An 18,327-nucleotide genomic window follows, 5' to 3' on the forward strand; every position below is an offset into this window, starting at 1 on the left:
TAACAAGAATAGTCCATTTTTATTCCATGGTGACTTTAATGGGAACGTTAGTAAAATGTTCTTAGAACATATATTTGTTAGCTGGGATACTACTTGTGACCCACTGGATTTCACATGAAAAACAGCCCAACCAAACAAACAGAAAAACAGACGTCAGACTCTAGCATGAAAACATTCTTGAAGTACCATCTGCCGAAGCTCACATTCTCAGCTGAATTTGTCCTGTTGAACAGAATATGATGCATAAATCATGTTACTCTGTCCATAAGGTGGATTAATCGTTAAAAATAGGCAAGAATAGCATCTGGATAGTCCTGTGGGGATCAGCTTTTAAAAATAGACTTAGCCCCATCTCTCAAATTCACAAACGTACAAACACATACACTCATTCAGTATTAAAGCACTAAGCCTCCTTGAAAGGTTTGCATCAGCAGGAAGGCTAAAGCAGTCTCGCAAGGTTCTGCATTCTCCCCACAACACAAGCAAAACGGGGCATGGGGTGAGAAAGGAACGGAAAGAGTTGGGACGTTAATACTTTAAGAATTCAGGAGATGTTTTAAGCAGCAAACCAAAAGTTTGTGCCTTTACAACACTGTGCAGTGACGTAGGTTTTCTAAGCACAGTTTGGAAACCATCTTCTTAAGGCGAACACATAAACTCTTCCTGTATGTTTCTAGATCATATTTGTTGCTTTTAAAACAGCATTCCCATCAACTAAACATAGGCCCTAATTCTAAACCCAACTCTACCAATAAAATCAGCAGGTAAATAAGAGGTTTAAGGGGATGAAATTTAAAACATTTTAGACTTTTTAATTGCAAATTGTAAGTATAAGTGTAAGACCAATTTTGAAACAAAACAAAGAAAGTATTAAAACCACATTAAAACATTCATTCTGAAAAAAAATTAATAAAGCCACATTGTGATATATAAAGTCACATATTGTAACGAGTTGGTGTAGTAAGCAACACGTTTGAACGAGGAATACTAAAGTCTTTAATTATAGATTGTTAGGAGAACACAGGAACACATAGACAAAAACTGACAGTGTACTGAACTGAACAGGGAGTATATATGCAGGAGATAAAAGGGAACTAAATAACATACAGCCGATGACAATAATAAGTAATAATAATAAGAAAAAGGAACTAACAGGGACATGATCAAAAACCAAGGAAACCAAAACTAAACAGAGCAGGGAAACAGGAACTAAGGGAAACAGAACAGCATATCAAAATAAGAGTCCATAGAACAAAACACAACCGTAACATATTTGACACTGTAATCTATAAAGTGCAATATAATGGTGCGATTCTGAGTAGCAAATGCAAAAAAATAAAGAGATATAAAGCCACAATCTTGAGTAAAAAAGACGCAAATGTGACAAAAATGATGCAAATGTGTCATATATAATCCACAATTATGAGAAAAGTCTCAAATGTGAAAAGATAAAGTTGTGATCGTGAGATATAAAGCTACAATTATGAGGAAAAAGCCAGGGCCCGGTTCCCCGATAACGCTCACTCTTAGCGCGCTAAGAAGACTCGAAAGATATATCTTACCAAAGTTGTTTATGTTCCTAAGTGTGTTCCCCGAACCATACCTTAGGAAGCTGCTTAAGATATACCTTCTTACGTGCGACGTTACCGGGTGCTGTCCGTGGCAATGCTGCTGAATTTGTTGATATCGATGACTCGAGAATCAATTATTCTCTCTTGCAGGGGCTGTTTATGTGAGAAAGCGTTGTTCTTTATAAAAGAAGCACTTCAGAAATAGTTGAAATTGCATTTATTAGGACTCATGGGATATTATAAAAAATAATCCAAACTATAATAGCCTATAATAGCCTAGCCTACATATTTTTAAATTGTATCATATATTGCTGCCATAATAACCATTTCAAATTTGTACGTGCTTTCTTCTCTTTCCCATTTTTGTTCACTGAGGTGGAGCTGCGATGAAATATTGTTCTTGGAAATACTTTCCAGCATTTCAGTAATAAAAGTGTAGGCCTACATCTCAGTGCTCGGCAGTGATCAAAAAGGGTTTAAACAGTGGATTTTGAATCTCTTCTTGTAAACTCAGAGATGTGGATTCAGACGGCAATTAAATTACCACAAGACCTGTTTGTCAAAAAACAGTAGGTACTAATTTGGCCAGGGATTTTTACGTGGGTTGGGTGAGAAAAAACACTGATATTACGGATTCGGACGGCACTAAAATCACCGACTCACCCCTGTAAATGTTTAAAATACCATACAAGCCCATGAGAAACAATATTAGTGTCTGAATAGGACTTAACTGATAGCAGCCTATGCTTTCAATGGCCTTTAAAGCGCTTTTTAATTAAATTAATAATATTGTATAATAATATAATTAAAAATCTAACAACAATCATTGTAATGACAATTTTATTCTTTGCATGAAAACTCTTGAATTAGCCTAACTGAACACTGTCTGTGTGTATTAAAACTTCAGAATTATATTCGTATAGACCTGCAACAGTGATAAGGTAAAGCTAAGAGTGGTGCAGACCAACCTTACGAAAGTGTGACTTACAGAAGATATACTTAGCGTACGAACGTGTCGGGAATCGTGCCATAACGTTAAGAGAGAGGTTAAGGAATAGGTTAAGAACTACTTAGCGATAAGAACGTTTTGGGGAACCGGGCCCATAATTGTAATAAATAAAGTGGCAAATGTGAAATATAAAGCCACAATTATGAGAATTAAAGTGTACAAAATAAAAGAACTGATTCTTTTCCTTATTAATCATCCTCTTTTTGTATTTATCTTATTCTAAATTAGAATAAGAAATGAAACAAGTAATGTTTTACCAGAGACCTTCCCTGTCTTTCACTTTCATACTTGAGATCTACTACTACTCTGGTGGTCAAAAGCGATTCACATATGAATCAGTTTGAAAACAACCTACTGGCATCTTTAAAATGCAAAAACAACACAGAATCCCTAAAACTAAGCTGATCGGGTGATGGGAATGTTGCGCCAGGACCCACAAAGATGTTGATCCATGCACATGTCCTACTTGGCGAAATAACACTAAGCCCTAAGCACTACATTCACAAAAGACCAGAACACCCACATGAAATATCGACACAAGGCAAATTATGATGTTATGGTTGTGGATGCGTGGGTTTCCTATTGATGCCACTGGTTCACCCTTCTGTCAAGCATGCGGGATGCACACAGCTCATTACGTTTGTCTGTCGCTTCTATTTTTTCCTGCTAACAGCTGTGAGACTACAGAATTCAGGCTGATTATGAGCATTCAGCCTTTTCTAGTGCAAAACAACAACAACAACAACTTTCAGCCAAGAGAGGTTGGAGTTGGAACATTGTGGTAACAAGATAAACGCTAATGAAAATTGTTATGTTGACAAAGGGTTTTTTTTATTAACCCGTACTAAGTTGAATAATTCCACCAACAATGTTTAAGAAAAATGTAGAAAGAATTGATTCAGATAATCTAATCATAAAATAATGGATATTGATCACATGGTCCCAAGGTTATTTTCAATGTTTCATTTGAAGAAAGATAGAGCAACAATTCCTGTTTAACGACACTGTCAGGTTGATAAGTTAAATGTAAATGATTTGTTTTATCTAAAAACAATTCATAACTTTTTCACCATCATGATCTCAGGGTCCGCAACATATTTGGAGAAGGTTTGATGAACGCTGTAGGATAGGTCTGAAAAAGCACGTCGGGTGAACTGCTTTCTGCTTGAAAATGGTTTCCAACACTAGTATTATGTAAGAATTTAAAGGGAGTATCAAATAGGAATATAAAATCTACCGGAAAGTAAAACAAAAGGAATCTGAAGAAAATTGAGAAATATTTTGCTTCAACGCCACACAGTTCAAAAGTAATAAGCTGAATCATATGTGAACTTTGAACTATAGGTAGCACTGGGGCTTGAAATGAAGAGCCCAAAATTACATTTAAAATAAGTTAAGCCTCTCCCCTATGAGTGTGTCAAACTATATAACTAACAGATTCACTAGGCACCTTCATATTACTATTAATTTTTCATTCTCAGAACTGTGCTAATTTCTTCAAATGCCTGCATATAGCAAACTATTTGTGCTTTTACAGCAAGGACAGGTTCACGCATGCACCAATGCAGTTTAAGTCCTGAGTCATCGCCACATGAACTGATGATGTAACAAAAAAAGAGTTCCGTAGGTCAGTGCGCTGAGAGCGATTAGCACTGCACAACTGCACTGCAGCACTGACCACATGTGCATGCAGTCCACAGCTGCGGATGCTCTCAGAAATCAACAGAGATGTTTTGCTTTAATGAAGAAACTAATTTCCATTCTCATAAGATAAGAGAGGAGTTAATGTTAAGAAATAAAATTTTGCTTAAACACAACAAAACCATTCACAAGTCTGGTTACCTTGTAGTTCAGACTACACAATATCAGCCTGATTTGGCAGCCCATCAAGATGCAAGAATCGTTCATTTCATCTCGTATAATGTGTCATAGTGGATGACAACCAATGTCACGACAGAAAAACTAGCATGTTTATTTTTTTCCCTCTGTGACTCAACAATAGGAGCGTATACAGCTTTCAAACACGGCAAAACGAGAAAAGATGATGGTATTGGTGCTGCTAGGTGGAAATATGCAATGGAGGAAAGGTTTGTGGAGCTATGACAACAATACTCCTTCCTTTATGATGTTTATTCGAGTGAATACCACAACGGAGTGAAAAAAGATAAATGCTAGGATGATAGCAGAATGATAGCAGAGGCTAAGTAAGGCTAAGTAATGGAATTAGCATTAAGCTAACATGCTACTTCAGTAGTTTGTTTACGTTCTTGTTTCTGGAAGTCAGTCGCTAGTTCCACCTTTTCTATGACATCACACACATCGAGAAAGGTGGCAGTTCATGAGTTCACACTTACAAATAATCAGATAGAGTAAAAGAGTATGCATATACAGACGTATACAGGAGGGATTCTGAAAACTGTTGAGGAACATAGGTGAGTCGTATATAAATATAGGCCTCCACTCGTGCTGATTGGATTGATCATTTGAATGTGTTCCTCCCAATATTGTTATTAAAACATCATGTGAAGATTGTCAACTGTAGTCTGACATGTTTCTTGTCCATGACATGACAAGAATTTAGGAGTCAAAATCGCATAATCTGTGACTATCGTAACAGACAAAGATAGTGTAGTCTGAACCCAGCATTATGCAGTAAATACCTATTTTTTATTTATATATTTTTTACTTTGACCTTTCAGATGATAATAAAGCAAATGGCATACCAAATCAGTCATTTGGACAAAACAACTATCATTTTTTACTAATTAGCCATTCCACAAGTGAAAAGCTGCTGCCAACTTCCTGGTGCCCATGCTGGGAAATGATTGCGCTGTCAACATGCCGGCATAGCAGTGATTATGGAGAGCTCTCAGATCTCCATAAAACATTGGCTAAATGCAAATATATTTCATCTACTTTCACTGAAGCATTATTTGAAAAGGAATATTAATATATATGAAACAGAGATAATCATCTGCCTGTCGTTAAAGAATTAGCTAAAAATTTGTCCTTGGATCCAACATACTAGATCTTCTAACTATATCAAGATTTATGTGTAGGGGAGCCACAGATGAATTTTAGGAGGGAGACAGTATGTATAACATACTCCATCTAAATCCATGAAGTTTGTCAGTGATGGTATTACTGTCAGTATTCTAAGTAGGGCTGGGACGATAGACCTATCTCCCGATACCATCACGATACTTGGGTGCGATACAATATGTATTGCGATTTTTTTAAGAATTGCGATTCTACAAGTATTGCGATTCGATATTGCAATATATTGCGTTTTTTTTTTTTTTTACACTAGACCATGGAGAAAAGTTAAATCATACACTTATACAGACTGTACATGGTTATAAGATGAGTCATATTTACATAAAACAATTCATCACATCTTTCTGATTTATTTCAGAAGCATCATACAGTACTACATTCTCTTTAATAAATGATTCAATAATAAATGTACTCTATTTTGATCGCTATCATAGACATCAGTGTTTATATTTGAACTTTAAACTTTTATCCCAGTACTTCTGGGATCATTTGAACTATTGTATCACAGAAATAATGATACTATGAGGTTGAAAAGACTGTTTGTGAAGCTGTTGCATGACTTCTCTCTCTGGTTCAGTGGCAGCGCCAACACAGATCATTTGAATGTTGCGATATGATTTTGTCATAAAGTTTAATAGACAGACGAAAAGGAAGAAGATCGCGTGGGTGTTTGAATCACAGTCTTTTAAAGATGAATCGTGCAGCTCTATTGTCTTATCTCTCTCTCAGCATATGAGTAGCGCGAGGGCTTTTCAGTGCATTCAGTCTCACGTCTCATGCCACTTGGGATATTACGTCACTCAACACTCATAGATAACGACACATTTCATCCTCTGTTGGAACGAAAGTGGCCAACTTCTGTCAACCTCGTCTATAAGCAAGGACAAAAATAAAGCAATTTAATTTGAATTATTATCGATTCTGTAATAAAAAAATCTATTTTAAAATCGTTTTTAAAAACAACGATATGCTTAAAACAGAGACGTTTTTCCTTTGATTTTTCCGCGTACAGACAACACCATTGTCAAAACGATTCCCATTCACACGGATCCGCGAAAACGACTAAAAACGCTGTATTCTGCTTCCAGGCCATTAGATGGCGATGAAACACTATAGACTGAACACGTAATGCGCATGTGCATGATGTCATCGTCTACAGAGATTAGCGTTTTTGTTGTGTACACAGAGACCATTTTCAAAAACTTGCACTCTGAAACACGTTTTCAAAAGTTTGCGTTTTCAGGCACCCAAAACGCCGTTGTCGTGTCGTGTCGTATAAAAATGGTTACTGTCAATCTGTCAGTGGCAATGCTTTCAGTGGCGTTACTTTGATATTGTTAGTGGCATTACTGTCAGTAGCATTCCTGTCAATTGCATTTCTATAAATTGCATTGTTCTCAGTGACGTGGCTGTCAGTAACATTGGTGTCAGTGGTTTAGCTGTCAGTAGTGTTACTGTCAGAGATTTTGCTGTTTCTTATTTAGCTTTAATGTTGTATAAGACCACTGACAATAGAGAATAACAGCCAATAGAAAATTATATATAAATTACTAATATTGCATGGTAGGTTTAATGTGGGATTATTTGAATCCCAAATGGAAATAGCACACAATGTCACGTGATCCTTCTTATTTGTGAGTAAAAAAGTGTGACCACAATGTACAAATATTTGGCCGCACTGCCTCTTAGAATTCGTCTGCTGTGCGACCTTTCCCAATCGCCATCTCTCTCTCTCTGTCCACTGGGTGCAGCAGGGAGTGCTGCGAATGTTTGAAAGTCACCTTTGCACAGTCACCTTTTCACACCCTTCCCCCCACATTCCCGTCTCTGCGCACGTACGGCCCTGACTAATGATGTGCAAGTCTTTTTCTGATGCTGCTGATGCTGACTGCACAGACACAGAAAAAAAGGAAAAAGAAAAATGAAGCAATCTAAAAGCACTCAATAGAAAATGTGATATTCATGATTTGGGTTTCTGCCATGCAAAAAGCCAGAGCCAGTCACCCTGTCATAACCGCACAGACGTGCCTAGCATCCACACTGAGAAAATTCTAGCACCAGCGCTATAGGGTTTTTGAATCGAGAATTGATTCTTATTCAGAACGAGCTCCATTTTGAGGTAAAAATACTGAAACCGAATGATTTTCATCACGTTTGGTTCTTGAGCGTCTGCATTTTTTCCGCTGGTGTGAACACAACACTGTACTAAAACACTCTGTCTTTTCTACACCACTACTGAATCTACGTTCATCACCGCGGCAAAAGAAATCATGTTTTGGCTTGGTAAACTTGCAGGATGAATTGCACATGATGAGAGAGAAAGACTGGGTGTCACGAAACAATGAAAAAGATTGCATCTACCTATTGCTATGTGTCGCAAACAAACCAGTCAATATGAATCACAAATTAGCTCACTCACTGAATCAGTCTGAGTAGGCTAGTTACTGAATTACCATGTGACTCAGTGAACCTCAAGTCTTATTTCTGACCTTATGTGACTCAAACATGGTACATCGTACATAGTATAATATAGTTAGGATTAATAATCTGGTGCTTCCTCAAAAGAACTTAAAGAATCGTTACTGGAAATGTTAAGTTGAATCTGAATCGCTCAACTACATATTTCTTTTCATTTCCATTTCCTTACACACTGCTAACCTGTAGCTCCTCAGCTACAGACAAATATGGAGAGAAACGAGGAGCCACATATAGGAGCCAAGGAGCAGACAGGGAGTTTGTGTATGCCAGGCAGAATATGTGAGTGTTTGTGTTCATGTTTGCAGTAGATGTCAATGTGTGTGCTCATAAGTGTATGTCAGATCACTTGGGTGAACACCTGTGTGTTCTAATTGAAGTGCTGCCTCAGGTGCGGCCCACAACATCGCCTACTCTCACCTCAGAGCCAGAGGGACGCCCGAAAGCAACCTGTCCCTCAAGAGCCCGCTCCACACACCCACCCACACACACACACACACACACACACACACACACACACATACACATTAAAATGGTAATTACAATGGGAAGCAGGGACAGAAATGGAGGGTAAAGTCACAAATTAGGTTGAACTTTACAAATTTACAAAAGTATATCTACAAAATGGGATAGCCCAAATCTATTTCCACATAGACTGTCTAGAACTGTGGCAAGGTGATATTTTACCACAAAAATAATTATATTATTATTTTTGTAAAAAGAAAGTTTTGTAAAAAGAAAGAAAATATATGGTAACACTTTAGTTTATGGTCCAATTCTCGCTAAGTAGTGGCTTATTAGCATGCATATTACTAGTATATTGGCTGTTTATTAGTACTTATAAAGCACATTTTAATGCCTTGTTCTGAATTACCATATTCTACTTCCCTTATACTTACACAATACCTAAACATAACAACTACCTTACTGACTATTAATAAGCAGTAATTAGGAGTTTACTGAGGCAAAATTTGTAGTTAATAGTTACTCATTTTATTACACGGCTCCTTAGAATCCTTGATTCTGATTGGTCAGACGCTAGATTACTAGGTTTGTTATTCCCCGTTAACAACCGTTGTCAACTACAACGCTGAATAGCATTCCATCTATCCAGTTATATTAATCAATTTAATTGAAAATGAAATCCTTGAAAGCCTTGTAATAAGTGGTATGACTGAACTTTATCCCTTAAATGTCTAGTTTGAACTTGTTCAGTGTCCTGCAACCACTTGCAACTGTTTTGCATACTGTAGAAGGTTTTTTTTTTCATTGTTAGCCAATGTTAATACTGTTAACTAATGTTAACAAATGAAACCTTATTGTAAAGTGTTACCAATATTTGTTTGAAAACATAGACTGTTCATATGGACGATGAAGGCTTGATCCCAACCCATACTAAATTCTTATTCAGTTCTTTCTTCCCAATAATTTTGCATTCCATTCTTTGCTATACTGTATGTGCCAATAAAAAATGGGATAAAAATGAAATGAGTCCCATAAAATCAAATTACCACATCAATGATTGAATTAAGTCAAATTAGTACAAACTTCTATCTCCTGGCTCTCATGTCCTTATATCTTTTCATCACATCAATCACATTTCAAATAGAAACCTTTCCTCCCTCCCTGCAGGGACATGTGTTCTGAGCAGTACAACCAAATTAGACGAACAACTTGTCCTTCTTTGAGACAAACTCAAAGGCGGCGTTGTGACCCTGTGTCCCAGGCAGAAAGCGAAGGCAAGAACATGTCTGGAGTTGATTCAAATGCAGCTTTCAGAGCTTGTATCCTCTGATGCCACTCGTAAAGAGACGAGAACAAACTTTGAGGACATCTTTAAATATTCAGTGAGGAAATGACTGTGCTTTTTTTTTTTTTTTTACCTGCATAAACTTTTAAGGGAAGAGTGTAATTTCAGCACCACTAGTGACACCAAAAAATAATGACTCTAAGTATGAGATTATAAGTATAATGATGAATGATGAAAAAAAAAACAATTCTGAATGTTGGCTGTCAGCCTGTCAGTCTCTGTTTTTCCATACAAAGAAAGTGTCTATCATTCTGATAACCCTTGTGAAACAGAAGTGCACTTAACTGTATTTAATGTGCACTTCTAGAGTACTTCAAATCTTAAAAGTATATTTTAAGTGTACTTTCATGGCTTAGTTTCTTAATTTTTGAAAAGTGCACTTTATAATAATGTCATATTTAAAAGTTTCACCTAAAGTTCATTTAAATCATTGTTTTAATGATATTTTGTCACACTTTAAAGAACACTTATTTTGATATATTATTTGACACGTATAAAATTCTACATTATATATATATATATATTAAATGTACTAAATTGCAACTATATGTGTGATTACAAAAATATACATGACACAAGTTTCAATAGAAATGACATTAAAGTGTATTTCAGTTTACTGTAAATGCTTGTCAGTATTCAGCAGTACAATAGAAGTAATTATGAAATAACATATGAAGATGTACGTAGGTCATATTGATGAAAAAACACTTGAGTTCAGCTAATTGCATTTAATATCAATTTAGAACTATAGGCTAATACATATTCATTTAAATAAAATTATGGTAATATGCAAGTAAGTGTCTGAAATCATTACATTCAGTTCACACTTAAGTATATTCTTTTAAAGTATATTATTTCCCTAAAAGGTACTCTTTAAAAATGCTAAAATGTGATCTTTTTTTACAAGGTTAACATCTTTTCTATTCCGCAGAAGGAAGAAAAGTCATGTGGGCTTGGAACAACAATCTCACATCACCAGTTTAATAACAGGTAATTACAGTGTCTTCTCTCGTTGCATAGCAAAAGATAGATGCATAAAAGATATATTTGTGATGCTTATTTAGGACAACAGAAGTTTCAATAAAATGCGTTATAGCCACAGAAGTTGTCGGTTTAGAACGTTTACTGATTTTAGATTCAGTTTCATGGTATTCAATGGCAAAAAAAATCTTAGTAGCACATTCTTAGCATTCTAATCATTCTGTGTTTCTGGATATTTCAGCGAGCACAAATGCCAAATACAACAGATGGCGTTCAAACCTCAGCGTGTGTGTGCTTCGAGGTCTGTGACATCAACTGAGAAATATATTAAGCCGCTGAGCTGAAAATATTGGCCTACAGATATGTAGACCTCGAATTGTTTTTTCAACAATTAGCATATGCATTATTCAAATTAAGTATTCATCTAATCCAAGTCCTCTATAAACGCCTCTATTACCGTACCGCACAACCGTATAAAAAGGTAATATGGCCAAGAGATGTAAAAGAACATAAGGATATTAGTTTTTTTTAATATGTATTCAGAAATATCACATCTTTCTGAAGTATGCCATCTGTCATTTACTGTATAGTGCATGAAAATCACATCTGCCCAGCAGTTACACCAGACTCTTATTGAGATCTTAAACTGTTTTGGCCTTCAACAGGTCTAACTTGTCATGGAAGAGCAGATGATGCCAAATATGATGGTAGAAATTGAGAACTAGTTTGGCCATCTCATTAAAAATGATTTCATGTCGACGTTGGATGCCAAAATGCAAGTAAACCTTGACAAGCATCAGGTTTCTTGAAGACTTTGAAGATTTTTTTCATCAATATGTTTCAATGATGTATAAGAGAGTTAGGATAATGTGAGGGTACACATCTTAATCTTTATTCAAAGGGAGGGGGAAAGTGTTTCGATAAAAAGTTTCCTTTTAAATGTCATAAATGATTAATTCATAAGTGTCATTATGTTTTTGAGGAGTTGCACAAAATAACCTGAACTAACTATGTCTTGCGTGTCATAAAAAGGTCAAATTATCTGATTTTAAGAGACGTGTTGACCTTGACAGTTTTGTAAATACAATAATTAACTTAAGGATTCATTTCAAACATGTCATTATTATTTTTTTTTAAATCTTTATTATGACATCATAATATCAACAATTCCATGTAATAGTACTTTCCATTAGTGAAACTGTAAAATGAAGATGTATATATAAACAGGTTGAGCAAAATTCAATTCCCTGGAAACCAACATTCTGGTGACTTACTTATTTAATCCTTCCATTTTAACCTTCGAGTGTGATTTATGACTGCCATTAATCTTAGCCTGCACATTAATTCCACAGCACGCAGGTTCATCTGACCTCTGCCCTTTCAGATCCCAGCTGTGGTGACTCACTGTGTCATCTGGTATATGCAAATTTATTCCATATCCTTCTTAAGTGGATGGTTTTAAGGAGATAAATCCTCAAATCAGAGATAGAGCCTAACTCGAATAAACTCAAATGTGTCAGTCAGAGCGCAAATAATAATGCAATGCAAGTGCATGTTCCATTCCCAGTGCTGCTGAAGGAGCTAAATTGAAGCAACTATACCATTTAAGCTTGCTTTGAACTCTTTTGTTGCGACTGTATTCATCTGTGTTCGTTGATAATCTGTTCCTTTAAACATAATTTGTGTGGAAAGAAGTTTTGGGAATTCTGTCATGACAACTCTCTGAGTGTTTGGCATGGTGATGGGTGTGACAATGTTGATATGTTTGGTCTTGGCGGAATAGATCTGCTACGCTGCTGTTATTGCTGCTGCTGCTGCAGAGCAAGTACAGGACTTGCTATTGCCAATACATGCATGACACACTGCTGTGAGCAAGTAAGACATGCTGCTGCTGTACAGTATAGCGTACATGAGTTACCCGTAGCAGATCTATACAGGTGGAGCTGGGGAAGGAGGAGGGTTTCTAAAAGTGCGCTAAACTGCTAAGGCAAATGCTAATCACGTATTTAAAGGTTGAGCAGCGAGCTCATTGGCCACTGATACAGCAGGAACCAATCAGCTGTGCCCTATAGAGAATTATGTGATTGCAAGCAGATCGATACCTATCAGCCTGCACCATCTAGAGTTTCATGACAGAAATAAAATTTCAATGAGCCTATTTTGAATGGAAGTTTAGAGGACAATTTTAAAAAGGGAAGCTTATCTATATATATAAAAGCTCTTGTTGCGTACTACGAAACCCCGCACTTGACGTGGACAAAAATATATCATGGCAACAAATTAAGAATTTGTGACCCTGGATCACAAAACCAGTAACATGTCGCACGGGTATATTTGTGGCAATAGCCAACAATACATTGTATGGGTCAAAATTATCGATTTTTCTTTTATGCCAAAATTCATGAGGTTATTAAGTAAAGATCATGTTCCATAAAAGCCGCGTTTCCACCGAAATTACCCGGAACAATTTGTCCCAGGAACTTTTTTCCCAGGAACTTTTTTTGCCCCAGACCGGTGGCTTTCTGCGTTTACACCGCGGTCTAAAGTACCGGGAAGGTAAACTGCGCGCAACTGCTCCTCCCAGTCTGCGACGGACAGTAATCAGTTTTGAGCGCCACATTGGAGGTAGATTCAAGTATGGAGGAGATTCAAACTGTGCTGCAGTTATGTATTGGTTTACTAACGAGGTAATCAACAAAACAAAATAGACGAGCACTGATACTAAAGCGTGTTCAGAAAACTCGTATGCGTATAAAATTAGACAACGTATGTTATCAGTTATTGTGAGATGCCTGGGACAAACGCGCAAAAATTTCCTCTTTCGCAAATACGCTTAAAAAAAGCCTGAACCCCGTCTATCAATCATAAATAGTGACAGTCTTGTAAATACTTGTTTGTTACTAACCTCAAAGCGCTATTTCAATCCTGTTATAGTAAATTTATAACATGGTTTGGAGTGCCTTGCAATAGATGACAATGTGTAAACATAATGACTTAATAATAAAAGCTGTGGCAGAAAAGAGACGAGCACTGATAAAGCGTGTTCAGTAAGCTCGTAATGCTAACGTTAGATATAAAATTTGTATGTTATCAGCTATTGCGGACATTGACCGTGAGATGGCTGGGACGAACGCGCAGAAAGTTTCCTCTTCCACAAAATAAAGCCTGAACCCCGTCTATCAATCATAAATAGTGACAGTCTTGTAAATAGTTGTTTGTTACTAACCTCAAAGCGCTATTTCAATCCTGTTATAGTAAATTTATAACATGGTTTGGAGTGCCTTGCAATAGATGACAATGTGTAAACATAATGACTTAATAATAAAAGCTGTGGCAGAAAAGAGACGAGCACTGATAAAGCGTGTTCAGTAAGCTCGTAATGCTAACGTTAGATATAAAATTTGTATGTTATCAGCTATTGCGGACATTGACCGTGAGATGGCTGGGACGAACGCGCAGAAAGTTTCCTCTTCCACAAAATAAAGCCTGAAACTCGTCGCCAGTCCACCAGTTTTTTTTATTAAATTCCATATTTGCAGACAGACAACTCTTACTGCATGAAGCCACGACACGAACCGCAATAGATTTTTTAAAAAGGGAGGTTAAAAATAAATAAAATGCTGCGTGGAGTCATCCAACCAAAATGCAGCGTGAACACAACCAATCAGCATGTGCAGCGCACAAGTCCCACCCCTGAAAGTTCCTGAACTTTGAAAAAGTACTACCTCGTGAGCAGCGACTATCGGAGGGGGAAATATTTACCCGGAACTTCATTTAGACCCTGGTTCCTGCGGTGTAAACACATCGAGTACCAGCCCAAAGTTCCTAGTTCCTGGGGAAAGTTCCTGCGGTGGAAACGCGGCTAAAGATATTTTGTAAATTTCCTAGCATAAATATATAAAACATTTATTTTTGTGAGTGAGTGCAGCACAATCGCGAACTCAAATGAACAGCTTTCAAGGCGATTTTCTCAATGTTTCGATTTTCAAATAGTTTTATCACGACCAAATATTGTCCTATCCTAACAAACCATACATCAATGGAAAACTTATTTATTCAGCTTTCAGATGATGTATAAATCTCAATTTCAGAAAATTGACCCATGTGACTGGTTTTGTGGTCCAGGGTCACATTTGTTCCCAATATTTGAACTAATTTGAAACTAAGCTTTTTGCTCGTTTTGATTTAACTAAAACATGGGAATGAATTAGTACAACGTGGCCACGATGTAGTAAATCGAGGGAACAAAATTTTTCGTGCACACGATTACTTAGAACGAGGGAACGAGTTAGTAAAACGTGCTGACATGTTAGTAAGCCATTGGAACGAATTGTTAAATCATGACCACGATATACTTTTTTTTTTTCGTATGTCATGTGCTGGGCTCTGTTGAACATCATTATTTTTACAATCGTTTTTTGGTTTTAGTATTATGTTTTCAAGGCAACAAAGTTGGATATAAGTTCACACAGTAAAATTAGTAGGCTAAGTAATTTTGTTGCATGTTGCAAATGCAATGCATTTTGTTTACATCTTCTGGCTATATTGAAACAGTTTATAGACTGGTCTCATTCAACAAGTGCCTCACAGTAAGGCATTTTTTTTTTTAAGAAGAAGAAGAAAAGGAGCAACAAGTTCAAATTAATTATCATGGCAATAAACATTATGCCACAACAAGTGCTGTCAGCTTATACTGAACTCGGAATATCCCTTTAATATCTTCTCAACTGATTTGGTTTAATAACTTTCTACAGTATTTACATTCGTCCTAGATTTTATCTTAATCAGGTTGCGCTTTAATACCTAAAGACAATTATTTTACTGTCTCACTTTCAGATTGTAAGAGTCATCAGTCCAGTTACACCACAACAGGATAAAGCCGGATATTATTTGTTCAGCAGATTTCATAGAAAGAGCCCTAAAATAAGCCTTTGATATTAAAGAGGATTTGCTGAGGCAATCAGCATGAGTTGGTTTTCTGTGAGCTGGGTTGACGACAGCCAGTCAGTGTGTTAAAAGATCCAGAAAATCTATATAGAGTACACTCACGTCCAGTTGTTTGTCAGTGTATCATTAATATTCATCATTCTGCAGAAGTTTGTGTATAAAGCAATCAAATAAATTAAAAGATTTCTAAGTCTTTGTTCTAGGGTACATTAAAGTGTCCGTCTGACTGTGTAATTGCACATAAGCACTGAATAATAATGAGCACAATGTGCTTAATATGGGATTATTTTGTAGAAGGGTTTATAATGAAATATTGTTAGTGTTATGTCATAAATCCTGTAGGAATTTAGGAGTAATCTTTAAAACCCATCTACATCCCCACCTAAAGAAATTGCCCTCCTACTGGAAATCACAGGTATGTTTTGGATGGAAGTTTTACAATTAAGATGAAATAATTTAAGATTAAAATGTAATTTGATGTTCTACAGGAATATTTAATGTTGTTGGAGATCATAATTGTCATATTAGTTCTAAAAATTCTAGTTTTTGCCATGCGTCATGCGGAAACTTGTTCCGTTTAAACTTGTTCCTGCCTGACAGCTATAGACCTGACAGGCAGGTCTATAGCTGATGTTTATGCTTCATATGGTAATATCTAAATATATTGATTATTGAATTAGTATGAATGAATCAACCTGAGGTTACATTAACAAAAAGACAGATCAGGTAAAAATAGCTCCTTTAACAACTGCATGTCTGACTTTTTTTTTTTTTTTTTTTTTTTTTCAAGTCTGCATATAATGCTTTATAAAGGTATATATGATGCCATTATTAATACTATAGTTCATATAACCCTTTAATTGTTTGTAATTTTTTATTTTTTATTTAAACACCATTTTAATTCTTAATGTTTACAGTTTTTATTTTCTAATACTTGAAGCCTTTTGAGCTGCATTTGATGTTTGAAAGGTACTATACAAATTAAATTAAATTATTATTATTTATTATAATTATCATTTTCTAGCGTGTATCCATGAAGCTGCGGTTATAATAGTTATAGGGCTAATATTAATTAAACTAAATATTTATAGTCTATAGGCTACAGATCTTAAAAAGGGATGTCGTTTCATTCCCTTTTTTTATTTATTTTTTGGCGTAGACACTGTAATGTACCGATTTCTTAAAGCATACATATGCCGCATGATCACAGAGTAACAGAGTGTGTGTTGAACTGTGCGTTTCTCGGTGTGATTTTTACTCACTCTGGTTTCCTGGCGAGTCCAACGGACCGGCAAAGTGTCGAAGGTGTCTGCGGAACCAGAGATTTGCAGGACGGGCTTCTCTTCTCCTCCTCCGCGGACTCGGGGCTGGACTGGGTCGCTTTGAGAGTCGGTGGGGATGTAGGTACCAGCTGCAGATGCTGCGGGTGATGGATGGGAGCTACCGGAGGATGCTGCGGTTGTTTGGACGGATGCTGCTGTTGCGGTTGCGGTTGCTGCGGCTGGGCTTGACCGTGAGTGGCCGAATGCTGGTGCGGGTGAGCGGCCGGCTGAGGGCTGCTGGTCCGCGGGGGTGGGTGGTGGTGGTGGTGCGGATGATGGTGGTGGTATTGATGCGGATCTCTCAGCTGGCGATTCTCGCCGATCAGATCCTCAACCTTCCTCTCCAGATCGTCGATCCGCTGCCGCTGGGTTTGAATGAGACTCTGCTGGTTTTGTACGATAGTGGTCAGTTCTTTGAGGTAAAGCACGGCTTTCATTGGGTTATCCAGCAAGCTCTCCATTACTGTAATCTCAGAGCTTCAAGCCTGCTAGATCAGGATGGAGCTGGAGTCTTCTGGATGAAGAGAAAGTGCTGTGGAGAGAAGCTCTAAGGATGCGAGTGATGATGGTGCTGAAGCAGGAGAGATTGGGGGAGGAGCTGCGGAGGATGATGAGGCAACTGTGGCCAATCACAGACATGCGTGTTTGCATGCAGTACACATTGTCCAATAGTGACATCAATTTAAAGGCGCACTAAGAAAGTTTTTCCACATTAAAAGTTTACCTGGGCAGTGCATTTTCATGTCCCCATTACCTTAATATACCCTTGTGAAAAAGAAGTAACGTATTTTTTAAAGACTACTTGGAAATAATATAAAATAATATACTTAAAGGGATAGTTCACCCAAAAAGTGAAAGTTCACCCCCATACATGTGATTTAGGCCTATGTTAGTCAACACATCGAAATAAGTGTAATATTTTTAATGTACTTGTACTGTAATTACTGTGGTAGATTTTTCCCCTACGCACCTGATTTAGGTTGAACCATGTCCCTGACACCTGAAAATATTATACTCAGTTGAGTTCACCTCTGAACATGCATTTGAACATGCTTTAATCATGGCTGGGGATCTTAGACAAATTTCAGAGAGAATCCCACCAGCAAAAATAATACAACAGTTTTTATAGAATAGAAGCATGGCAAAAAAAATGAC

General features: G+C 36.9%; 1 protein-coding gene across 2 annotated transcripts in view; it reads right to left on the reverse strand.

Annotated features, from left to right (window-relative positions):
* Positions 1-17,757, reverse strand: part of iqsec3a (IQ motif and Sec7 domain ArfGEF 3a) — a 139,187-nt gene extending 121,430 nt beyond the window's left edge. For both annotated transcript variants that reach the window (XM_084111731.1, XM_084111730.1), the window contains exon 1: positions 17,113-17,757. In XM_084111731.1, coding sequence (XP_083967857.1) covers positions 17,113-17,633 — 521 coding nt within the window. In that variant the 5' untranslated portion in view covers positions 17,634-17,757. The remainder of the gene's footprint in view (positions 1-17,112) is intronic.
* Between the last annotated feature and the right edge of the window lie 570 nt (positions 17,758-18,327).

Source organism: Abramis brama (genome assembly GCF_963993115.1).
Source record: "Abramis brama genome assembly, chromosome: 4".
Lineage (NCBI taxonomy): Eukaryota > Metazoa > Chordata > Actinopteri > Cypriniformes > Leuciscidae > Abramis > Abramis brama.